This window comes from Amia ocellicauda, chromosome 17 (genome assembly GCF_036373705.1).
Source record: "Amia ocellicauda isolate fAmiCal2 chromosome 17, fAmiCal2.hap1, whole genome shotgun sequence".
NCBI lineage: Eukaryota > Metazoa > Chordata > Actinopteri > Amiiformes > Amiidae > Amia > Amia ocellicauda.
In genome coordinates this window covers 14,871,766-14,897,674 of record NC_089866.1, presented here as the reverse complement: position 1 = coordinate 14,897,674, position 25,909 = coordinate 14,871,766, and the positions used below count along the sequence as shown (strand labels likewise).

At 48.7% G+C, this 25,909-nt stretch overlaps 1 protein-coding gene across 1 annotated transcript; it reads right to left on the bottom strand.

The window, feature by feature from the left end:
- Positions 1 to 87: 87 nt before the first annotated feature.
- bicdl1 (BICD family like cargo adaptor 1) lies at positions 88 to 25,645 on the bottom strand. The gene is made up of 11 exons (XM_066689445.1): positions 24,991 to 25,645; positions 22,888 to 23,103; positions 13,086 to 13,202; positions 12,314 to 12,325; positions 8,289 to 8,435; positions 6,736 to 6,915; positions 6,283 to 6,501; positions 5,738 to 5,881; positions 5,353 to 5,483; positions 4,624 to 4,744; positions 88 to 3,049 (listed from the first exon to the last, which is right to left on the bottom strand). Exons 1-11 carry the CDS (start codon positions 25,402 to 25,404, stop codon positions 2,867 to 2,869), a joined length of 1,884 nt encoding a protein of 627 aa, XP_066545542.1. The 5' UTR covers positions 25,405 to 25,645; the 3' UTR covers positions 88 to 2,866.
- Between the last annotated feature and the right edge of the window lie 264 nt (positions 25,646 to 25,909).

Genomic DNA, 25,909 nt, shown 5'->3' with positions numbered 1-25,909 from the left:
TTTCACAGATTTATAAGATGTGCATGCTTATCTGTGAGTCAAAATTAATAGAAAGCGAATTCAAATAAAATAATAAAATAACATCAATAATAGCAATAGTGCTCTCTTTATTACACTGCCCAGTGTGTCTGTGGCTCAGAGAGAGAGACAGACAGACAGACAGATTGAGAGACAGACAGACAGACAGACAGACAGAGAGAGAGAGCTCTTGTTGACACTACTGTGTTCAGTGCAGCAGATACCAGACCCTCTCAGGCAATACCTGATTTTCTAACCAAAAAAACTAAAATGGAAGCCAGTGCAGGTGCACTTTTGGGAGCCCCTGCATTTAATTTGCTGGGTTTTTTGTCCCCCCCTCCCCAACCCACCTAGGGCCCCATTCACATGATGCAGCTACCCCCCCACAAGTTGCACACAACACAACACTGCTGCATTTCTCCACCTCATCAGTGTATGTTGTGTCTCTGCACAGCGCATAGTTCCCCTCCATGCAGAGCTTTCTGTGGAATGCTTGTGTTTTTAGCATATACAGTATATGTGTATATTCTGGGGGCCAGGCTGCAGACACACTTCCCTGTTCCACCAGCTCAGTGTAGACGGGCTGGACTGGGATCAAGCCCTGGTTCTGATACAAGACCCAATATCCTATAGCAAAACTCAGACCCTCAGACCTGGTCTCTTACCCCAGAGTTCGATTTCATGTAAACATTCACTTAATAATAATGAATAATCATCAATTATAGCAATAATAATAAAAAAGAAATAGATACATATGTATATTATTTGTTTATAAAATTCACTTTTTTCTTATTCAAATATTATATTTATAAATATATTATTTTTCTCCAAAACTTTAAAAAAACAAAACAAACAAACATCCTTTGGGTTCATCCTTGCCAACATGAGTCTTGAGCAAATTCAAGATACAATCTACACAGCAGTATTCACTGCCATGGCCGCCATCGGACAACCTGCTGTCGAACTACAGGCAGCGACAGGGCACCTCGGGGTCCTCTGGGCCGGGTGGGGGCCAGGCCTGCTCTCACAACAGCAGTACAGGCTGTGCACTGATGTCCAGAGAACAGCAGAGTTTGTGAAAACAAAACAATGTGTTGTAGTTTTCTTTTGTACTTTGAGGTTATTACATCCTTCATTCATTGAGAGGCTGACCAAAAGCACCAGCAGGTGAGAGGTTAAAGCACACTTCCCCTGCTGCCGCGTACCTAGGGTGCCAGCTTGAACCCCCTGCGGCTGCTGGCTGATGTGAGAGCAGAGCATTTCCGGCCACAGCCCTGAGGAAGCCCCCACACTGTAGCGTTGCCCCACTGGCTCCTACCGGCTCCTCCTCCAGCCTGGGAGTTCAGTGACCTCACCATGGGCGCTGCAGGGCCCGAAACCCCCAACACTATTGTTCAGCTGAGGGGGACCACAAGGTGCCCTGGGTTAATTTATTTGTATTTTTTTCAGTGAAGTTTCCAGTGACGCAAGCATTGCCTTGCACACCTACCCCCCCCCCCACAACACTCCCCTTCCCACTGCAGGGACTCCACACCACCAGTTCGTAAAATTCTTAATTGATAATGTAATTCAGTTAAATCAATTTAGGGGCTTGTGTGGAAGGCCTGCCCTGGAACAGATCAGGTCCTCCCCGGTCTTCTCCTGCCCTGTGTTTGAGAGATGCCCAGGCCGCAGCTCACCCCAGCAAAGCTCAGGTGTTTTTGTTCTGTTTATTAAAACCCTTCAGCAGCAGAATAGCTCGTTCTGTCGCTTCAGGAGTCAGACAGACTGGGTCCCACCATACAACTGCTTTTCTTTTCTTAAACTGATTCACATCACCAGCAAGAACTGACAGGACGCCGGGCTGATCTGTCCTCATATTGCCACATGGAGCTGACCCGCCTGTCCCCTCCTTGTTGCTTTCAAAATAACTGAAATTGATAAATAAACTTGTGCAATTAGAACACTGCTTAGATTTAACTTCCATCATAAAGCAATTAAAGGAAAAAACTGGGTAGAAAAATCTGACCCCCGACTCGTGACTGACTTGATCACACTGGTATACAGAATATCTCCTGTAATTTGGTGTTCAAACATTTAAAAAAGTGTCGATGTGCGTTGCGGAATAATTTTAATAAACAGCACCCGAGTTTCCTTGGTCAAGCAGCTGACACTTGAGTCCCCCTGTGCTCCGCAGCAGAGCCAGTCAAGTACAGTACCCAGAGTGCACTGCAGGGCAGGACACAGACCAGACGTAACCAGCTCCCACCTGCACAGCTGCACAACACCGTTTCCCCACCGAGGAAATCCCCATCGGCCGGCTGCCAGCGCCCACGGAAGCCAGACAGGCAGTGTCCCAGAACAGGCCCTGTCACGGGTGGGGCTGGACACTATGGTATTTGACTGGTTTCTTAGCGAGATCAGAGACGGAGGAGCGCTGGGGCTCAACAGCCAAAGCTTTGATTTCAACCAAAGCAAATCTCTCATGCTTTGTTTTTTTCTTGCTCTGGTACAAAATTTGCCACATCTACATTTTCATTTTTTTGTAAACCGAAACTCAAATCTATCTCTAATCGTGTACCCTAATGGTGAGTTAATTTCCATTTTACACATTTCTGTGCTGTCTACCTTTTTCTGTGTCTCTATTGTGTGTGTGACTCTGTGTCTGTCTTGTGTGTGTGACTCTGTGTGTCTGTACTTGTCTGTGTCCATCTAAGTCTCTGTGTCCGTCTGTCTGTCTCTGTGTCTGTGTCCATCTGTGTACGTCTGTGTGTCCACAATGTGTCGGGTCATCTTTGCGTGTGTCCTGCCTGTGTGCCCCTGCTGTGTCCCATCCCATCGTCTCCCAGGACGGAGGGATGAGAGATGCTCAGTTCTTTTTGAAGAAGGAGAAGAGGCTCTTGTCGTCCGCATGGCGGTCATGCCGGCCGCCAGACGGGCGGGAGGGGCGGCTGCGTCGTGCCGCCCCCCCCGAGAACGAGTATGGTGGCTCGCGACATTCCTCCTGGTGTTTGTCCATCAGCTGCTGATCGATCACTCTGTGCATGTCATCCTGAGAAAGAGAGGACAGGAGGGGGGGTGAGTGTTGGCAGGGAAGAGGGGTTGGTAGGGCAGAGGTTGAAGAGGAAGAGAGATGTTAATGGTTGAGAGAAGGAGAGGAAGAACAAAAATTGGTGTTAAAAAAAGATGTGAAAGGGGAGAGGGCTGAGATGGAGGAAGAAGAGAGAGAGAGAGTGAAGGGGAGAGGGGGATGAGAGGAGATGTGGGAGGGAGCGGGGAACTGTCTGGGAGAGGCGGCGTGCAAAGCTGGTTTCCGTCCTGAGTCGGTGGAAGACGATGGAGTTGAGGTAGAGGAGTAGGTGCCAGGAGGTACAGCTCACTGGCAGTGAGGGCAGCACGACTGCGGGGTTAAAGTGGGGCGTGGTCAGGTACAGGTAGGTAACTGGAGAGCCCTAATACCAAGGGATGGGGCCGGGCTGGTGTGGGAATACTGTCTCTGTTGACTGACTCACTGACACACTGACTGCCTGAAACACTGACTGACTGAGACACTGACACACTGACTGACTGACTGACTGACTGAGACACTGACTGATTGCTGATGGTTCAGAATGGCATTGACCGGCGTGGTATAGTGCAGCTCCGGGCCCGGGAGGGATGCTGGGTGGCAGCGTGCTTTGTGTTGCAGCTGGGCTCTGGCAGGGGAGTGTGGCAGAGTATGACATGGTTTGGGCTGGGTGGGGTTGGCATGGTGATGGCAGTGGGTGTTGGTATGGGTCTGAGATGGCACAGTGAGGCTCACCTCGGAGGCAGGAGGGGGGGCTCCACGGGGCAGGGTGGTACAGGAGTGGAGAAAGGCCACTAGATGAGAAACCACAGGAGCCAAACAGTAAAGAGCCCTGAGGAGGCGAACTGCAGCCGAGAGGAGGGAGAGAGAGAGGGGCGAGGGGGGGGGGGGTGAGATCAGACACACACACGGCAGCAACTGCAGCAACAGCAGGGCAGAGACGGGAGGAGGGGGCAGGCTAATGCATTCATACACAGACACTGAGACACACTCACAGAGAGACACGGAGAGATGCACACAGGGTAGGAGAGAGTGGGACATTGGCACACGTACAGACATGCATGCACACACATACACACAAGTGCATATGTAACGGGGCTCATCTGATATACTGGCTGGAGTTGCTGCAGTACGGAGCAGATCGATTCTTGAGCGGGGAGCTCGGACCGCACCGGCTACACACACACACACACACACAGAGACACAGACAGACAGACAGACACACACAAAAGTTCATGCATACACAAATGTACACACATAAAGGTATATACATACACACATATAAACTCATACGCACACGTAAATGCATAGACACACCTTCACATATACACAGATGCACACACGCACACACATGCACAAATGTGGTTAACCAGGACATGGCAGAGAAGGAAGAGGCGATCAGTTGATAACTGACTTCTTAGGTTGGGTCAATAATAATGACCTCAGTCATTCAGACAGTGAGGGTGGATTGACAACCATGAAGCCCCTGTGATCCTGCCAGGCCTGCACCACCTGTGGCTGACTCCTGGGTGACCCCGGGGCCGTGCCCTTTGACCCACCTGCCACGCCTCGAGTTGCTGCGAGAGGTTCAGTTTCTGTTGGATGGCGTCCAGCAGCTGGCTGTTCAGAGACATGATGTCAATTTTGCACTTGGCCAGCTCCATCTCCACTGCATTCTTCCTATGGTGGGGGAGTAGGGAAAAGGGAGAAAAAAGGATGGAGTGGGGGAGGGAGAGTGGGAAGGGGTATGGAAGAGAGAAAAAGAGGGGATGGAAGAAGAGGGAGGGTGTATGGAAGAGAGAGAGAGAGAGACTAATACTGTCACTTCTGCTTCCTGTTTGCTCTCTGTACATGACCCTCTTTGGTCGCACGTGGCAGTTTGTCCCTGTAAGGCATGTTTTTGGTCACTTATGACACTTGTTCTCTTATGAAACGTTTCCTTTTCTTTTCTTGTCTTGTCCTTATTGTGCTCTCATTTGCATATAACAATGGAATTATGTTAAATAGTCTTGTCTAATTTATATGTGCATGTATTAATTTATCTTACTGATCTGTGCTTGCAGTCAGGTCAAGGCTGATCAGTCATATATTGATTGTTGTGATCATTCAGTTCTGATTGATCAATGCATTATTCACAGTGGAACAGCTAGGCGGCTGCCTGTCCTTGATCAGGTGTGTGTGTGTGGGGGTCGGTGTCTGTCTGTCTGTGTTCTGCACCTGTGAGTCTGTGTGTGTGTGTCAGCGTCTGTGCAGCTGCAGTAGCAGTGTGGCGCAAGGAAGGGGCATACTTGGCGATGGCATCGTCTCTGTCTCGAATGGCGTTCTGCAGCTGCTCGCTGGGCTCCTGCACCTCTGACATGGCCTTCAGCCGCTCCCTGTCCTCCTTCACTGCGGCCATCTCCACTGACAGCAGTGTCACCTGAGACGGGGAGGGGAAGGGACAGACACAGAGCAAAGGACAGACAGAGACACTTGTTACACACACTGATTTATAAGTAGCTGTATAACAGAGAGAGCTGCTGATGAGTGCACCACACACACAGGCAAACAGTATGTGTGTGTGTGAGCGAGCAGTGTGTGTGTTTGTGAGCAGTGTGTTTTGTAGTATATGAGCTGTGGGTGTGTGTTTGTGTGTGTGTGACCTGTACGTAGTGTGTTGTGCAGTGTGCTCACCTGGTTGTGCAGCTGCAGTGCCTCCTCTTGGCTTGCATGAATCCTGCTCTGCTCAGCCTCCAGCAGCTCTCTCTGCTCCCTCATCTCTTCACTCAGTTTCCGCACCTGCTCTTCCAGGGCCTCCTCGTCACTGCGCCGAGAGCCCTGCACACACACACACACACACACAGTGAGACAGTGAAGCAGAGGGATATATACAGAGTCAGAGAAGAGAGAGAGAGAGAGAGAGAGAGAGAGAGAGAGAGAGAGAAGTTGTGTCAGACTCAGATGGCTGGTGTCAGGGTGTTTGTGGTGCAATGAGTCATGGGCAGTATATGCCATTGTGTCTGTAAATGCATGTGTAACAGGCACCATGGCGAGTGTCTTATTGTCTCAATGTGTGTCACAGCATGTGTCTGTCTGTATCCCTGTGCCTGTTTCTGTGTCCCAGCATGTCTCTGTCTCTCCAGCTCAGCGTGCATCTTTGTCTCCGCGTGTCTCAGTGAGTGTAGTCCCCTGCCTGCCTGCCTGTCTGCGCTACATGTCTGTGCTGCGAGTCCGCGCACCGTAGACTCGTTGCCGTCCAGCAGGTTCTGCGTGAGTCTGCGCAGCTCGTGCAGCGCGGTGTGCAGGCTGCCTGTGGGGATGTCCTTCGCCGAGGACGTCTCTGAGGACTCGTCCATCGAGGAGTCCGTGGACAGGGCCGAGTCTGTGATGTCGTTGCCCCTCAGGTGGGAGCACAAGGACCGCACCTGGCAGTACGCCTCCCACAGCTGTAGCCTCAGCTAGAGAGAGGACCGAGAGAGACAGAAGGGGAGATGGAGAGAGAAAGAGAGAGGTGGACAGGGATAGAAAGGTGATGTTACAGATAGTAACAAAAGGGAAATCTATAACAAGTAAAGTGTAGTACTGGGCAGTACAATAAGAGCTGTCTGTAGTGCAGTAGAATATAGTTTAATACACTGTAGTACAGTACACTACACTACACACGCAGTGTAAAGTGCAGTGCAGGGCAGTACCTGCTCTCTCTCCTGCTCCAGCTCCTCCTGCTCCATGCTCTGCTCGATCTCAGACAGCAGGGACACGTGGTCTGCGCCCAACCCGTGCAGGCTGCGCTCTTCGTGCAGCTCCTCTATCCGCGCGCTCAGCTGCCGGTGAGACACGCGTACCTCCTGCAGCTCCAGCTGACTCTGCCGCAGCTGCGCGACACACGCACACGCAGCGGGTTACACCAACACAACACAGCGTGCATACACAGCTCAACACACAGCAGGGCAGGGCAGTGTAGTGATTGACAGGCTGACGTTACAGAACATCAGAGAGTAACACAGCGCTCTCAACAGGGGTTACCTTACAACACTGCAACATGGAGACAGGGGCAGGCCTAGCACAAAAACCTGTGTGACACAATGCACACAACATACACCATAGTAGGAATATATAACACAACACATGTAACAGTTATAAAATTTGCATAACGTTTGTGAGTTGAATATAGTGTACAGCTGTCAGTAGGGGCTACTGCACAAAAAGCAGGAATACAAATTAAATAGGCCTAACGATGACAGTCCCCCATTTTATTGTGTTCACATAATGGCAAATATTTCAAACATGTCAGTAAGTCCCTGGGATTCCCGCAAGGTCTTTAAAAAAACAAAAAACATATAAAACAAAACGCGCCCTTGTTGAAAAGATAAAAAGCAAAAACACTGGCTGCTTTCAGTGTGATTAAGTCCCGTGAATGAGGGTAGACAGTTATCTGTATGCAGTCAGGCAGAGCTCTCTAATTATGCATGTTCTCTTTCTCAGCACCACTTATCATTTTACGTTTCTGCCCCTTTACTGAATGCATAACAGAGCAAGCGAACAGGTGATCCAGTCGAGGACCGCTACATTTTTCAGCAGTCTTTTGAGAAGTTCATTCACATACACGTACGTATCGGTATATATTCATGGGTATTAGAAATGATCCACCTCATTATTCTGAAAATGCCTCCGCCAGTTCCAATGTATTATAACTGAGTTAAAGCGGCGATGGCGGATGCGAGGTGTGAGATTCCGACGCGGTGACGTCACCAGCCTCTGACGACGCAGGTCAGTAAACTGCAGTAATAGCGGCGCTTATTCACCAAGGTCCAGGTAAAATTATTATTATTATTATTTCTTGGCACTACCACTTTCATATAAGCAACACCTAATGGCACAACACTATCAATAAGCAAATCGATAAACGAAGTAATGTAGCTATAGACACTCTCAAAGTAGTTTTGTTCATACCCTTGTTATTTATTTTATTTTAATTTCACTCACTAGGAAATACAGGGCCGTGCGCAGGGCTGTGGTCGCAGTAAGACCCGCCACCAAAAGTCTCTCTTTCCATTCTGCAGAAACACAAATTCACAAAGTCTCTATATAGGGCAGACTCACTATCGCGCGATACAACTCTGTAAATAACTTTTTCCCCTCCATAATATGTTTCTGAAAGGCGCCGTCCACACAAACAAAACAACAATACCAATGCTAAGCTCAACCACAGCCTAATAAGTAATAAGACCAACGGCGCCGCGCGCACCTGCACGTCCTTGTCGTGACACCGGCGCTCGAGCAGCCGCGCGCGCTCCCGCAGCTCGTCCGCGGCGCCCTGCAGCAGCTCGTTCTCCTCCGCCACGGCGCAGGCGCGGCGCTCCAGCTGCCTCTTTCTCTCGGACAGCATCTTGATCTGCCGGGGAAGAGAGGAGAGGGAGAGGGAGAGAGAGAGAGAGAGAGAGAGACGGGCTGGGTGTGTGTGTGTGAGAGAGAGAGAGAGACGGGTGCAGATATACAGCGGGAGAGAGGAGGGGCGGCCCGCTGTCTCCAGTCGGCGTCTGCCCGTACCAGGCGAGCTGAACTTTTAGACAGACAGCCCGCCTCCCCCGCTTTCCCTGGCTCCAGTGGAGGTCGGGGGGGGGTGGGGGGTGGAGATGTGATAAATTAATTAAAAAACTTTAAAGAAATACGACTATTCTGGCCTGAGGAATGTGTGCAAGCTGGCAACGCGGGGGAGCCGCTCTCTCGCAGGCTGCTCTGTGCGCAGGAATGTCTTAACTTTCTGTCTCTGTTTACACATACAGTGCCTATAGAAAGTCCACACCCCTTTCATACTTTTCACATTTTGTTACTTATATCCTGGAATTAAAATGCATTCGTTTTTCCCCCATTTATCAATACATGCATGTATCATAAATAACATAAATATAGGTTACCTTGTAATAGCAATCCTAAATTAGCTCAGATGTAAGTGGCCTCCACCTGTGTTACATTGTTGCATAGTTTAAATGCATGAAAATCTGAGGCACTGACACAACAAAATGTGAAAAAAGTTCAAGGGGGTGTAGACTTACTATAGGCACTGTATAGACAAAAATAAAGACAGATATAGATACACATATGTGTCTGTGCCCACAAAAAGAACTTGATTAAAATAATTCACAAAAGAGCTGTTGTTATTATTATTATTATTATTATTATTATTATTATTATTATTATATTGCACCTTGTCTATGAATACTCAAATTCAAAAATGTTAGTACACAATGACTAAACCACACAATGATCAACCCAGAAATGTGTCATATGGGATGACTGTTGTTCGCAGCCTCATTTTAAGCCCATATAGTATACACACATTGTTTTATCACTATCAGAAGCCTCTCAATCGATTACTCCATTAACCTAGTTATCTGATCGATGACACCTAAATAATGTTGTTTTGAGGGCTTCCACAGTTGATACATTAAAGTAATATTTTAATATGTTTTATACTCCAAATCTGTTTTTTTCTTTTTCTTTTTCTGTGACCTACATTTAGTAACCCACTTCCAAGTGTTTTGAGTTTGGTTGGTTCAATCATTTATTAGAATGGACCTTTAATAAACTTTGTGACTGTATACTGAAAAGCGCCTTTCACTCCAGGATAAAGAAAAAAATAAAACACATGGAAAAAATACAAAAATAAGGTTTTTTTTTGGTCTCTCGTATGAGACTTTTCACATAAAACGACCCACCTGACCACGAGGGCAGCCATCCTGTCGGAAGGTGCTATTTTTAGGATTTTATTTCATTTGTTTACTTATTTATCACAGACCTGAGATGATTTTAGCTTTTATTTATTGATTGCCTTGCTTTTATCTGTTTTTCCTTGCATGATTCTGTGCCAGCAAAATGCATTTTCCTTTTAATATTAAAAAGGAGAGTCGTGGGTCCTCTACACATTACTCGAGGGTCCCACTTTCATTACTTCCTCCATTTCATAAGTCGGTCTAATTATGTCACTAACTGGACAGATTTAATTGAACTCATCTCCACAAGGACCTCATTGTACTTCAGAGACCTCGATTCCCATTCTTGTTTTAAATTATCCAATGTAACCTTCAAAAGAAGGCAAAGAAGATAAAAAATACCAGCAGAGCAATAAATGACAACGATTAAGTAATTCACTAATTGAAATCTATGCTTCTTTATAAGATATGGTTAAATAATTCAGGAAACGAGTGAAATTACTAAAAGGTGCCACAGTAAGCACTTTGGACTTTGGAGACTAGTGAAATAATTTAGATACTCTGAACGACACCTGCTTACTTTGGTCTAGATACAAATGACAGTTTTTGGTCACGTGAAATATTTTAATACTATATGGGATTTATTTGACACTTTTTTGCTCCCATATAACACTTTGTGGTTGCGCATGACAGTTTTTGGTTGCATATTATAATTCTTGTTCCTATATGAGACTTTTGGCTGTCCTGTACAAACACTTTGAGATGGCAGCTAAAGGGATTTTCCACCAGTCTTAATTACAGAGGCAAGTTAAGCTCCTTGCAGAAGGAGCCAACAACATAGCTCTTCTCTAATAGGAGCTGAAAGGGGCTGTATAATACTGGCTTAAGCAGAGGGAAGGAGGGGGAGGGAGTGAGTAAGCAAGCTTTCGTAGTTTTTTTTTTTTTAACTAAAAATACCAGGCTTGACGCCTAGGGAAAATCCAGACTTGGAAAGATTGTAGTCCTGACACTAAATATAGAAAGTGCTGTTTTTCCCCCTTGTACTCTCCATTGGATCACACCACGTCTCCTGTTGTCCTGATCAGGAATGTCTGAAGTCCAGCCCCCTCAGGGCTGCAGCACCTTGGGTTTGTGTTCTGTGAGCAGGTACTTAATTACTTAATTGACTGGTACTACCAGTCATTGACTGGTACTGTCTCTCTCAAGGCTATAGTCACATTTCTTGTTTTTCTTTTAAAATGAGATGCAGAGCAACACATTGTGTGAGTTTTACGCCTTGTGATAATACAGCACCAGCTCTGTAGTGTATTATTCAAAGTTTAGAATGGCTTTAGAGTATTATTATTACACACAGAGAGAGAGAGAAGAAGGGAGGACACAGTGAGGGAGACAGAGCGAGGGAGCAAGAGAGAGACAGAAAAGACTTCAGACAGTCAGAGATTGAGGGAGACAGATAAAGAGAGAGGAGGAGGGGGTTGTGGTGGAGATGGAGGACATTCCTTTGTCGGTCACAGCAATAGCAAAAATACTGTCAGTCTGTCTCTGCATCTCACTTGCTAGAGGGCCAGAGACATCCCAAAAAATGTAATAATTACAATAATCATATTAATAATTGTAATAATAAGAAGAAGAAGAGACAATAGCTTGTTCTGGGAGCAGCGTTCACTGCTCTCCACTGCACCTCTCCCTCTCCCTCTCCCCCTCTCTCTGTGTGAGGCCCTGCAGTGGGCATTCCAGCCGCCTTTCACTCAATCTCTCGACTCAGTGTCGGGAATCCACACAGCAGGCCAGACCAATGCTCGGAGGTATGAAGTCAGTTGGGGGGGATTAAAACATGGAATTTTTTAATTTCTTTGGTGGGGAAAATCCAAATTCTGCTAGGTAATGTTGCACTTCCTGTCCACGTTGTCAAAATCCTGTTACTATGTAATAAATAAATTAGTTAATAGTTTAATTTAATTTAATTATTTATGATCCCTCTGTTTAATGTAGTTCTTTCTATCTAGGACTGCGTGGACATACGCTCTAGAACACAACACTCCAGAGGAAAGAAGACAAGACAGCAGAAGAGAAAGAAAAGGAAAATTAATGAAAGGAAGGAACAGAGGAGTGAGGAGATGGAGTGAAGAGAGAGAACAGAGAGGCAGGTTAGCTCACACAGCCGGAGCACCATGAGGAGACAGTGGATATCTGAGGAGGGTCTGACACACTGGGACAGAGGAACACGTGCAAAGACACACACACACTCACACAGATACATACACACATACACCACATTTAGTTACACACAGACACAGTCACAGACAAGACGAATGGAAACAGAGAGAGTGACTGGCCCCTACTCTGACACTCAGCTTGAGTCTGTGCCACTGTACCCCCCAGTCTGCTGCACCCACCCAGTGCCTCTGCAGCAGCTGCCCCAGCTGATGCCACAGCTTCCCCAGCACTGTAGTCTGCTCAGGTAAGCAACACACGAAAGACACCTGCTATGGCTCTGTGAATGGTGACTTGACTGATGATGGGCATGCAGATGGGCTAATAGGCAGGCAGATCTACTTACTTCTAGCCCCTGCTGCTCCAGTCCGGGGAGAGAGGGACACAGCATATGAAGAGTGGGAGGGGGGCAGGAGTTTCAGGGGAACAGAGGAGGAAGAGAAGAGGATTATGGGAGCTGAATTTGAATAAAAGAACAACCCACAACAAGGTTTAAATTAATTAATTAATACCACCTCGGCCAGTCCAGGAGTGGCTGGAGCATTTCTGGTGTTTCACTTCTGCCACTCTGAGCCCTTGATTGGTTAATTGGACTTGTTATGCACTTAAATGAAAATAGTGTGTGTTACCAGTTGCAGCACAGAGACAACAGAAGGAGACTGCTGGGGCCGTGCAGAGGGTTGATAATGTACTTTCTTAGTTGGTTGGTTGGTTTGTGTGTTTATGTGTGTGGTGTTTGTTTATGTGTGTGTTTGTGTGGTATTTGTTTTCAATACTGTGACAGTTTGACATAACTTGTTGCTCATCTGGCTCTTGATGTTGTAACACCACTGTTGCAGAGAACAGTCTCTGTGTAGAGTCAATGCTCAGCCCCCCTGCCTGTTACTAAATTTCCAGGATAAATCCTCCCCCATCCAATTTTTGGATTATCTCAGTGTGAGTTGACCCTGTTGACTCTGGTCTGTGTTTTGCAGCAGCCACGCAGCGTCTCCCCCCTTGGGGTCAGGCGGGGGAGGGGAGCATGTAGCCCTCTGACCACACCTGTGTGACCCACATCACTATAACATTCCCCACCAACGTCTAACCCACACACACACCCCTGTGCTTCACACACTTACCTCGGCCTGCAGGCTCTCTAGCCGTGACATGTGCTGATTGGTGGATACACTCTTCTCCCGAAACTCATCCCTGAGAGAGTACACCTGGATGGACAACTGCCTCTCCACCTCTGCAGCCTGTGGATTGATGGACAGACAGTTAGACTGTACTTGTCATTATGACCTTTGACCCCTCACCTCCTTGTACTCAAACACTTGTTCTCTGTGGCATTTATGTATGAGTCACACACTCCCACACTCACGCACTGCCCCAGTCTGCCCCCCCTTCCTCCTCTGCTGCTAGCCTCTTGCTCTGGTAATGCATTTATGATCTCTGTTTTGGGAACAAGGTCGTACATTTCCACATATCCACACGTCAAGACAATCCCCTCCACAGCACAGCTCTGACTTGTGTGGGAATCTGTGGACATCTCCACTTCCCATCTGCAGGAGTCCACACACACACAGTTTTTTTTTTTCTACTTCGCTCTCTCCCTCTTTCTCTCTCCTTCTTCCCCCCTTCCAGCACTACAGTGTTTTGCACAATCTGCATTCCCTGTTTCGTTTGGCTGTCTCACTTCCCCCACAATCCCCACAGAAATCTCCCCAAACACACATCGAAGGGGCCTGCTTATGCGCTGGATTTCTGTGAACTTTCTGGGCTAGAAGAGAGCGCCCTGCCTCCTTTCTACTGTAGCTTGCTGGAGGCCTGGCGCCTGATGCAGGCAGAGAGGGCCTGGGGGGACCGCTCCTTACACTCTCTTCTGGAGGAGCCCCTGCTGCACAACCCCCATCTGCGCATAGCCTGTGATGGCCTGACTGGCCTGCCTGCCAGAATGACTGCTAAAGGCATTACTCAACTGTGTAATCTGTTGGACAGGGATCATCAGGGTTGGTGTAATGCGGACAGTTTTAAGTGATTTTAAGAACTGATATTTTAAACGATTTTAATCATAAGTATTAAAATTGAAATTGTTCTATTTTAAGAAATGTAAAAATACTAAACCTAATAAACAGTTTGGCCACAGTGCTGGGTCTGCGATTCCAGCGCTGTGCCACCAGAATACTGTTGGTGGAGCGCACAGCATTGCCAGCAGAGGAGAATTTGCTGCTGGAGCAGTTGTTTGAGGGGACAGTATTCCCGGACCCTTGTGACCCCTTCCCCACACAGCTGGTGAGCCCTGCTTTTAAATAGGGTCCCTCTCGTGTGCCCCTGCGGGACCACGCTGCTCTGTCCATGGACACGGCGCAGGGCATGGTGCACTTTTATATCAAGGGGTTTTAGGTTTTCCTTTTAAAAGACAACAACTGGTCATGAGCCAGTTGGCAAATGTTTTGAATGGGAAGGCTAAGATGGCCATCTACGTGAACAAGAAAAATAAGGTTGAGGGGAAGGCAGGACAGGACGTGGTGAAAATGTTTAGGGTGTAAATCAGGTGCCGAGTGAGGTCTGATTTTAGATTTTATCAGATGATGAACAACCTGGGGGGGTTTGAGATGCAGTGGTGTGTTGGGGGAGCTGTGTGTGATATTGATGATGGAGAGCTGGTTTTTGCCACTATAATGGAGCCTGGTTATTTAAATAATAAAGGCTTTGTTAAAAATCAATTTCTCTCTCTATCTGAATCTCTCTTACTCTGTCTCAGTGTTTTTCTCTCTTTCTCAATGTCAATATTAATAATAATAACAATAATTAATTGTGATCATCAGCATAAGACACAACATAGTCCTGAATAGTCATTCAGTCCTGAATGAAATCAAAACCTTGCCCTGCCTGCAAAATGCAAAGCCCAAGCCCATAACCCATCACCACTTTCTCATAATTCCACGCTTGTAGATAATGCCACCAGTGGGCATCAGCATGTACTCTGCAATGCGCAGGTAGGAAGAAGCTTCTGTGTGATCTGCCCTGGGCCTGCAGCTAGGCACACAACTGTGTTACTCAGAATGACTCAACCCCGGGAACGCGCCTCCGCCAGGAAGCGAAGGATGCTCTGGCAGGTGGGCACTGCAGTTCAACAGCGGTGTGTTCTTCAAGAGCAAAGGCACCGCAGGGGGTGAGGGGTATGCTGTACTGTACTGGAGAAAGCCCACCACTACAAATGAATGAAAGCTCAGTGACTTAGGAAGAGGTTTTAATAAAAAATAAAAATGAACACGTGTTGTAATTTTTTAAGTTTGAATAAACAGATCAACAGCTGATTACCATCTGACCAACCACAGCACAGATCTCCCTGAAGCCCCTCCTACATTCAAAATTCCAGTTCTCATTCCTTATTCCTTATTCCTTCACCAATATGGTGCCCCCTGGGATTGCATCACTCTCAAGTCCATTGCAACATCAATAAACTTAGTCCCCTTAACTCCCTGCCTCTCTCTCTCTCGCCATCTCTTTGTCTCTCACTGGAGGAAGACTCCTTGAATCTGTTTAAACTGGAACTGAAAGCTTTCCCAGTTGAGCTGGGCTGGCTTGGGCGAGGGAGAAAAAGAGAAAGGGAGAGTTCCATGGCTTGGCTGTTCCAAGTCAGCCCATTGGCTCAGTCTGTGGAGGTGGGCGGCTGGCCATTTCCGATTGGTTGGTTGTGCACAACCTGGATGCTCTGGGGCGAGGGCGATGCCCATGGCCATGATGGTTCCCATTAGGGATGCCAGCTCGCTCCTGATCTCTGGCACAGAGTGCCTGTAGCTGCCTGTGCGTGGATGTCACCCTGCGCAGCAAGGCAGCAGGGCTGGTGCGGTGGCTGGGCACCTCTGTAGCCTAGACTTCCTCCTGCAGGGGGCGCCATCTCCAGCACAGGCTCCCATCCCAGCTGAGGAAGTGGTGGTGGTGATAGAGATAGTGGGCAGGAATCCTATCTATACCTCCTGGGGACAGCTGAGCGCCTGGGTGATTTGCGCAGCTACTCTGGACGTCAAGGGATGCTGCCGGGGCAACGGGGTAGCCTCTTCCTTAGCACTCAAATTTCCACTGCCCCACGGCACCCCTGGCCAGAGCGGGCAACCTACCAGCCTCGCTGGGCTCTGTCAGACAGGGAAGAGAGTATTAACACCCGGGCAGCAGGCATGTTGGCCGAGCCGTGCAGACGCACCCCATGGAGCAGTTGTACCCTGCACAGCGTGTCAGTATTAAGGTTAAAATGTCAGTATAAAATAACATGGCCCTGCGATCAGGACTGCCACAGCACTTGGGTTTTAGTTTTTATTTAAGTTACATTTTGTCTCGTTTTAGATGCATCTATAATTGTTAAGGTGTCTCTTTTTGTGTGTTTTTCAGAAGCATCACAATTCAACAACAGGCTCAACAGGGATCTCACTGACAAGTTTGGCTAAAGATAAGCATCATACCTTCGGTCGTTCACTTGTTATATATATCTATATATACAGTGAGGGAAAAAAGTATTTGATCCCCTGCTGATTTTGTACGTTTTCCCACTGACAAAGAAATGATCAGTCTATAATTTTAATGGTAGGTGTATTTTAACAGTGAGAGACAGAATAACAACAAAAAAATCCAGAAAAATGCATTTCAAAAAAGTTATAAATTGATTTGCATGTTAATGAGGGAAATAAGTATTTGACCCCTTCGACTTAGTACTTGGTGGCAAAACCCTTGTTGGCAGTGGGCAAATGTACAAAATCAGCAGGGGATCAAATACTTTTTTCCCTCACTGTACATACACACTCACTGAAACACACACATTTATCTGAAATGGTGTCAGTCACTGAAGAAATCTGGTTTAACATTTCTTGTCTTCTGCCGCGTTGCGACTGCAGCCGGGCGAAGAGGAGCGGCGCTGCGGAGAGCGCTCAGCACAGATCTATTTTTGCATGGTTTTCTTGGCAAGGCTGCCACACAGGCTGGGAGTGAGTGCATCGCCAGCGTGGACGAATCCGCCGCTGCTTCACTTAACCCTGCGAGATGCTTGATGATCAGAATGATCAGCTCTTGAACCAGCGGGTCATCCATGCACACGCACATGCAGGTGCAGAAAATAGCCATGTACTAAACACTTTTTGAACAAGACTTTCTTTTTCCTCTAAGGCAAGACATCCTCTTGCCCCCCACAGCTGTGCAGGGTAGGAACTTCAGTTTGGGAGAGGTCAGACCCGCTGGGCGATGTCCTGCCAGGAGAGTTTCCTGACCGGTACCGGGCCTATGGCCTGGACATACAGCCTGCCTGCACTGCGCAGGACTTGCTCCGTCACTAACTGGATCTGCTCCAGAGTGAACTTGGGCTTCTGCATGCACTCTTTCCCTGTGCCCTCACTGTCCATCCCTCTCCCTCTCTATGTCCCTCTTGCTGTGTTTGTCCCTATCTGTGTCCCTCTCCTCATCCTTCTTGCTCTCCTCCCTCTTCTGTTGCTGCTGCTCCAACATGGCGGCTCCGGCTGGGTTTCTAGTTGTTTTGTTGATTTTATTATTGTTTGTTTATTTTTGCTATTCATTTTTTAAATTATTAATCCTGCCATCACTATTAATTTGTGGATGGCGTTCTCTATGCAGAGTCGGTGCAAAAAACACCATTAAAAAATAAAGGGTGTAAAAGCGATTTATGTATTGATATATTTTTATTCTTATTATTATCCTTGATCTTCTTGATCTGCTTCATGCACTCGTAACTTCCCAAGCTGCACAGTTCCTCCATCAGCTGATCAGTGGGGACATTAGTTTTTTCACGGGTCCAGCCTTCCTGACACACTGGCGTTGCACAACACTGTGCACTCAGAACAACCAACCAGGCCTGATTATTTCAATACAATAAAACAAACAAAAAACATGATAAGAAGCAACAGCAACATCACTATAGACATCTCCCCTCCCATCCATCCATGCTGCCACCCAGCCACACTGTGCGCTGCCCTGCGATCCTGTCTCCGTCCCCTCGCAGGAGCTGCTTAAGACAGTCTTAAAGTTTGCACCCCAAACTGCACCAGCTGCAAATCACATGACCGCATCCTGGCACAGTGGCTGCCGATTGGCAGGGGCTGCATGAGGCCACCTCTGGGCCACTCCTCCCTTGCAGCCTGGGCCCATGCTAAGAGAGCTGGGGGTCCCTCATTGGCATAGCTAAGACGTCACTTTGGGGAAGCTGACAGTGCTGCTAAGAACGTGCTATTGGTCTGAGGCAGAAGGAGCGGCAGCCTGTGAAACTGTAGTCACTGCAGGTTAACAATTGTTGCCGCAGCAACCACAGAGTTCTGGAAGATGGGAAAGAGACAGGGGATTGGTGGGGGGGGGTTGTCACTCTACATTCTACATTGTTCTAATGTAGTGAGAACGGGGGAGTCCAAGTTTACAAACACAAAGTAAGCAAAACAAAACAACCTGCAAAAGTTGGAGAGTTGGAGCATGCTCAGTTTTAATTAGGCGTACATGTGAAGGTCAGGATGGTCTAACTCATATAGTTTAGGTTGGATTGTTAATGTGAGTAGTTTAGCTCCATTTTCACATGGAGATAAATTTAGGGTTGCATTTTGGTCCAGGCTGGGTTCAGGGTTAGAGAGAGAGAGAGAGAGAGGGAGGGAGTGTGTTAGTGTTTTGTCTGTTGACATTTTCCCTGTGTTGCAGTGTGAAGCCCCACGCTGACTCAGACACTCTGAGATCAAACACCTGAGTGCTGTTCACTGATCACTGATCACTGTACTGAGCCCCACTGACAGCCCCCCCATAGCAGCCTGCTCACAGCACACTTCACACACTACACCAGCCCAGCCCAGTCCTGCCTCATCACAGCAGCCTATTGTACTGTCACTACAGTCCCCTATAGTAGCAGCACTATTCTACTGTACTGTCAATACAGCCGCCTACTGTAACAGCACTATTCTACTGTACTGTCAATACAGCCCCCTACTGTAACAGCACTATTCTACTGTACTGTCACTACAGCCCCCTACTGTAACAGCACTATTCTACTGTACTCTCAATACAGCCGCCTACTGTAACAGCACTATTCTACTGTACTCTCAATACAGCCGCCTACTGTAACAGCACTATTCTACTGTACTGTCACTACAGCCCCCTACTGTAACAGCACTATTCTACTGTACTCTCAATACAGCCGCCTACTGTAACAGCACTATTCTACTGTACTGTCAATACAGCCGCCTACTGTAACAGCACTATTCTACTGTACTGTCAATACAGCCGCCTACTGTAACAGCACTATTCTACTGTACTGTCAATACAGCCGCCTACTGTAACAGCACTATTCTACTGTACTGTCAATACAGCCGCCTACTGTAACAGCACTATTCTACTGTACTGTCACTACAGCCGCCTACTGTAACAGCACTATTCTACTGTACTGTCAATACAGCCGCCTACTGTAACAGCACTATTCTACTGTACTGTCACTACAGCCGCCTACTGTAACAGCACTATTCTACTGTACTGTCACTACAGCCGCCTACTGTAACAGCACTATTCTACTGTACTGTCACGACAGCCGCCTACTGTAACAGCACTATTCTACTGTACTGTCACTACAGCCGCCTACTGTAACAGCACTATTCTACTGTACTGTCACTACAGCCGCCTACTGTAACAGCACTATTCTACTGTACTGTCACTACAGCCGCCTACTGTAACAGCACTATTCTACTGTACTGTCACTACAGCCCCCTATTGGAACACACATTGTAACTGGCCCCATGGAGCAGGGAGAGGCTGCAAGTGTGTGTGTCCCCAGCTGTGCACCGCCACTACAGCCCCCTATTGAAACTACTGTGTGTGTGTGTGTCAGAGTGTGCGTGTGTTTAGGCAGTAAAGCAGAGAGTTAGTTGGCATGGCAACAACAGAATCTGACTGACTGGCACATGTGGGTTGCTATGGTAACTAGAGAATGATCAAAGAACAGGCTTCGGCATGAGCTGTGAGATCTGCACCTTCGCTCGGGGCGCCCCTCTGCCTCTCCCTCTCCCTCTCCCTCTCCCTCTGCCTCTCCCTCTCCCTTTCCCTCTCCCTCTGCCTCTCTCTCCCTTTACCAGTCTGAGCCCTGGTCTCGGTCCACTGTCACCATGGCAACTACACCAGATAGACCAGTCTCCTAGCAACCTACAAAACTATTTTGTGCTGGAATGCCCCAAAACTAAAAAAATAAATAAAACTAACAAGCAGAAAATGAAGCACACTACTACTGCACAAATATGAATGTTGTCCATAGTTTGATGAATAGATTTTAAAGTAGAAACTGTAAACTACAGTAAACTTCTCTCTCTTTCTCTCTTCCTCTCTCTACCACCCCCAGCTCGCGCCTGCAGCAGCCTTTGTGTAACTAAAGAGCCTTACAAGGGATTATCACTGATCCCCCTGCAGTGCCGCCCGGGCTCCTCCATTGCTGCGGCCAGCCACTCTCACCACTGCCAGGTCCCACCCGGACTGCAGGCCTGCCATGCACAGACACATCCAGAGGAACTGGCCTTGTTGGCTGTTCCGCTTTGGGATGTGTTTGGAAAAATTATGCACTGGGCCCCGGGGGACCTCAATGTGTCACGATCAGCATGTGTGCGGCGTGTTGACTGTGCTTGGTATTCGTGGTCCAAGGTGGTGAACCACAGTAAAGGCAGGCAGAGCCCCAGTAGGAAACTGCTGTCAGACAAGGGTGCAGCCATGGTCAAAGCGCATGTCAAAGTGCAACAGAAAAGTAAAAGCAAACTGGCAAAGGCCCGAGTGGCTCCTTAACACCCTGTGCGGCTGTAGAGGGAGAACACTCCCACTGCTGTGTGAAGCAGGGCTGCTGGGTTGCTGCAGAATCATACCCAGTGTCCGTTCAATGGCTCCGAGCTTGAGAACACGCTGTAACACCCTGTTTTCAGTGCTGGTCAAAGCACCGGTCCCCCTTACCCCACCACCTCCCGACCTTCTGAAATCTGATATCAAGTGAGTGAGGACAGGAAGTGCACCAGGAGGGGATGGTAAACAGCGTTGCATGAATGACAAAACACAGCTCTGGAGGCCCTGCTGGGACACGAATGGAGCTGCTCAGGTTGGTACCATTTTTGTGATGTGATTTCTAGCCAGCCGTGGGATAGCTGTGTGTGTGTGTGTGTGTGTGTGTGTGTGTGTGTGTGTGTGTGTGTGTGTGCATCCCCAGACTCCCTCTCCCCTCAGAAACACGGCCATACATGGTAAGCACGGCCATTTGTGCGGTTTAGCTGATGCAGGCTTATGCATGTGTCCCCTGCTGACTTTACCAGGCTTTTCCCTGACTGTGGCCTTCCTGTACCATGTCACCGTGCTTTCCTATGGAGTTCAGTGGCTTCACTAAGCTGTACTCACTTGCCCATGACTAAAGCCCAGCCTACCTCAGTCAGCAGGCCTCACAGATCGAGGTCATGGTAGAGGGAGTCCCTGGGTCCAGAGGTAGAAATCACAGTGAAGGCAGGTTTGGGCACCACCTTAAACCTGCAGTAAAACCCTGTAAACATTTAAACTCCTGTGGTTTTTCGTTTTCCATCTTTTCATGCAAAGACTAAAACATCCTGGTAATTTAATTCTGCGTGAGCTGGAGGAAGCTCTAGCCAGCGCAGAAATAGTCAGAGACCCAGACGCATACATGCACACACGCACACAAACACACACACACAAATACACTCACACACACACTCACACTCGTATGCACACACACACAGAGACACACGGCAGACCCACACGCGCATGCAAGTATGCACGCACACATACGCAAGCACGCACACACGCACACACATACACACACACGGACATACACACGGACACACACGGGGACACACACACGGGGATCTATTTTAATCTCAATAAGGCCAGCGCAGTTGCAAGGGGAATAAAAAGAGAGAGCAGACAGAACAGCAGATTAAAATGCAATCCCTGGGATAACACTGGGGCTGTGAAGCTCTGGCTGCGGTTTGGGTGCTGTGCGGCTGTGCTGTTGCCACCAGGATTATTTTATTGATTTATTTTTTACTTGTACAGCAATACCAGGCACCATCTAGCGCAGTGTACTACACAGCACATTTATGTACCTATGTATCTATCTATCTATCTATCTATCTATCTATCTATCTATCTATCTATCTATCTATCAGTTTCTTTAGTTACCCACTCCTTTAAAGAATTTTAAGTTTGCACATTTACTGGCCCTGCACTTTCTGCTTCAGAGGGGGTTGTTTTTTAACTTAACTTTTTGGAAAACCTGTTGCATATCTGACCCCAGAGCACAGGCCGCTCTGTGAGAGATGTGCCTTGCCAGAAATGCAACAACACTCCCTTAAGAATAACAAAAATTCTAATATTTGTCAGCTGTTCGGGGTTCTAATAAAGTAACCTGAAGAAGTGATCAGCTGGGGAGACGTGCACCACACAAAGACGCAGGCATTACACCGAAGAAACACGGAGCAGCACACCCTCGACCACCACTGACAGCCATCGCAGTGGCACCACACCCCCCTCGACCACCACCGACAGCCACCGCAGCTGCACCACACCCTGCTCGACCACCACCAACAGCCACCGCAGCTGCACCACACCCCCTTCGACCACCACCGACAGTCCCCGCAGCGCACCACACCCCCCTCAACCACCACAGACAACCACCGCAGTGGCACCATACCCCCCTCTACCACCACTGATAGCCACCGCAGCTACACCACACCCCCTTTAACCACCACTGACAACAAGCAGTGCAACACACCCATAGACCACCACCGACATCCACCACAATCGCACCACACCCACTTGACCACCACTGACAGTGTGATGCATCTACTCTACAGCACCCAACAGCTGGGCAGCTCGACACCTGACCATGTGACCCCCATGACTCTCCCCACAGGGCGGCGCAGTGCTGACCCGACTGAGCTGCTCCAGGAGGCGCTGGTTCTGCTCGGACAGCTCCCGCACTGCTCGGCTCTTCTCTCGATCGGCGTCGCGTAGCTGGGCCTGCTGCCGCTCCAGCTCCCCCTGTAGCTGCCGCACATCGGACTCCAGCTCTGCCACGCGCCCCTCCCACTCCCCCTCACGGCTCTCCAGGCGCCGCCGCAGCTCGTGTTTCTCCTGCTCCAGGTGCTGATAGAGAGAAGGAGAGACAGGTTAGTAGTTGTATAGGTTACTGGCACTGTAGTGAGACTGGGAGAGAGAGAGAGAGAGAGAGAGAGAGAGAGAGGATTGTATGGCAGTAGAGAGAGAGGGAGAGAAACAGTTTAGTGTAGGTATGGGTTACTGGAATCCCCTATAGCACTGCAGTGAGCGAGAGGGAGAGAAACAGGGTAGTGTAGATGTAGGGATGTTAGACTCAGCTTTGGGCACCGCTCTGAGCTACAGAGAGGGAGAGGCGGAGAGGGAGAAGGACAGGGAGAGGGATAGAGAGGGAATGAGAGGGAGAGAGAGAATAAGGAGGACAGAGACAGAGATAAAAAATATATAGGTCAAGGGGTGTTTGTCTCAGATGTGTTTCTGCAGTGATCCTGAGGTAAGGATAGAGAGAGGCAGGGGTAGAGAGGGACAGAGGGAAAGAGAAGGAAGGTGAGAGAGGGACAAAGAGAGAGAGAGGCACAGGGAGACAGAGACAGAGAGAGAGAGTTCATAGTGTTAGTAGAGTGGTTATCACAGGTACAGTGAGGTTACTGTACTTGGAGTGAGCGTCCCTGGGCCTAGACAGCCACTGCTGTCTCTTCTGTTTTTTTATCCCAACTCTGTACATTACCTCATGGACTGAGGGTTTGGGATTAATTAGATTGAGACAACACCCACAACCTGTCCCGCTGCACCATTTCATTTTAATTGTATTGTTTATTCCCCAATGTGGTGGAGCAGGGGCCGGCCTGGGTGCTGGGCCCCTGGCCAGGGCTGTGCAGGAGCTGGACAGGATATGTCCATCCTTTTGTTCCCTGCTACACCACCTCGGCCCTGTGATCTGATAATCCAGGCGGGATTATTCATGTGAACAGTAATGTGTGTGTATGTGAGAAGGGGGTGGGGGACAGGGATTTATTTATTTTACATCCAGAGAAAAAAAGAGAAGGATTTAATTCAATTATGGCAAAACAAACAGGCTGTAGGCAGGCTGTCCCATTGTTGCTGTGGCTGTCAACAGTCTGGGCCCTATACTATACTATACTATGCTCTAATATACTATACTATACTATAGTCCACACAGCTCTGACTTTTTCTCTCCTGGGGAGTTATGTGTGTCTCTCTCCTCTGTTTCTGATGGTATTGCCTCTCATGACCACAGTTTATAATGTACAATATAATGTTATTGCCCCCGTTTGTCCAGCTATACACATCAACAATTTGATTGATTTAAATATTTCATCAAGGCCAGCAGGGAATCCAGAGGACAAGGCTATTGATTTTCCCTACCGGAATGAACCAGGGGAATGGGAAATGTCTGGGGAAAGGCCTGATCATGAGATAGGGAAACCCAAGCAAATTCAAGTGCATAAGCCTAACAGGGTCGGGCGATGCAGTGTGCATGAGGCAGAACTCGTAGATGGTCTCCAGTATTGTTGGTTTGGTGATTTAATTGTTCTGATACCGTCACTGCCCGCATGCCAACAGTAGCAGAGACAGATGCACGGTAAAATGACCTGCCTACGAATATCGTAGATAAGGCAGCATCAGCCCAGCTACTGTCGATAGATCAGCCCTGCACAAAGCGTGACATTTTCTCGTGCAATCCAGCCGCGTCACGCTCGAGTGGCAGGAAGTGTGTGAGCGCCTGTGCGTGCGCGCGCGCCCGTGCTTCAGTGCAGCAGCTCTTAATGGTCACTGAGCATTCATTTCAAATTGCAGATCAGTGGTCACCGCTTAGCGCATCAAACGATAATGGAGAGCGAGGAGCTGGGGCGGGGGACAGGGGCCAAGGAGGCGAGATTTGGAGCTGCATCTGACTTGGGGTTTTGCTCTGTACGTAACTAAGTACATTAAAGTAATTCGCGTCACTTGACTCACCTCCAGTTTCTCGCTGAGATCCCTGTGCATGTTCTCATATTGCTTGCTCAAGTCCTGGTTCCGTTCGAGCAACGCTTTGCCAAGCCGAGCCGCCAGCACCAGATCCTTCTCCTTCTGCCGGATCAGTGACAGCAAGTCCGGGTCCTGCCCGTGCAGAGGCGCCTCCATGCCGGCCAGGTCGGCGCCATGCTCTCGCTCCCCCGCCAGCATGTCCAGCTCTTCCTCCAGAGCCAGACCCAAGCCTCCGGGCCCGGGGTACAACAGCGAGCGGCCGGCCAAGTCGTGCCTGAAGCCCCCCGAGTCCGCCGGTTTCAGGCCGTGCTCCTGGGGGTGTTCAGTGCAGTCGCTGTCCAGCTCGGAAGGTGCTGAAATAGCGGCAGTGGAGGAGAGCAGATCCAGGCAGAAAGCTGACATTGCCACCGGGCGGAGGCAACGGGAAAGGGACTCGAAATAATAATAATAACAGCAATAATAATGACTGTAATAAAGAAAATCGGGAGAAAGCAATCCCGGTGAGCGGTTGATTTATCCCAGCTGTCGGGGCTCCGCTGGCGCCCGGGCTCCTGCTCGAGTCAGTCCAGTCCGGCTGGCGATGCTCCCCATGCACGAGCTAGGAGCGACCCCCCATGTGTGTCGACCACCAAGAGGACCCCAAAATCTCCCCTCGCCTTCCGCTCTGCCTCTCCCCCCCACCCCCCACCCCCCCCGTCCCCCGAAGAAAACCACCCGGCCCTATTCCTCAATCCAGTGCAGAGAGAGAGAAAAATGTCATAATAATGAATATATATATATTTCACCCCTCTCTCCAGTCCTGTCGCTGTCTAGTGCGCGGTGGAAGACAACCTGTCGTTACCCTGCCTGCTGCTCCCTCTCCAGCGCTGGGTGAGGAGGAAGGTCCGTGCGCCCCGACGCTGTGGGG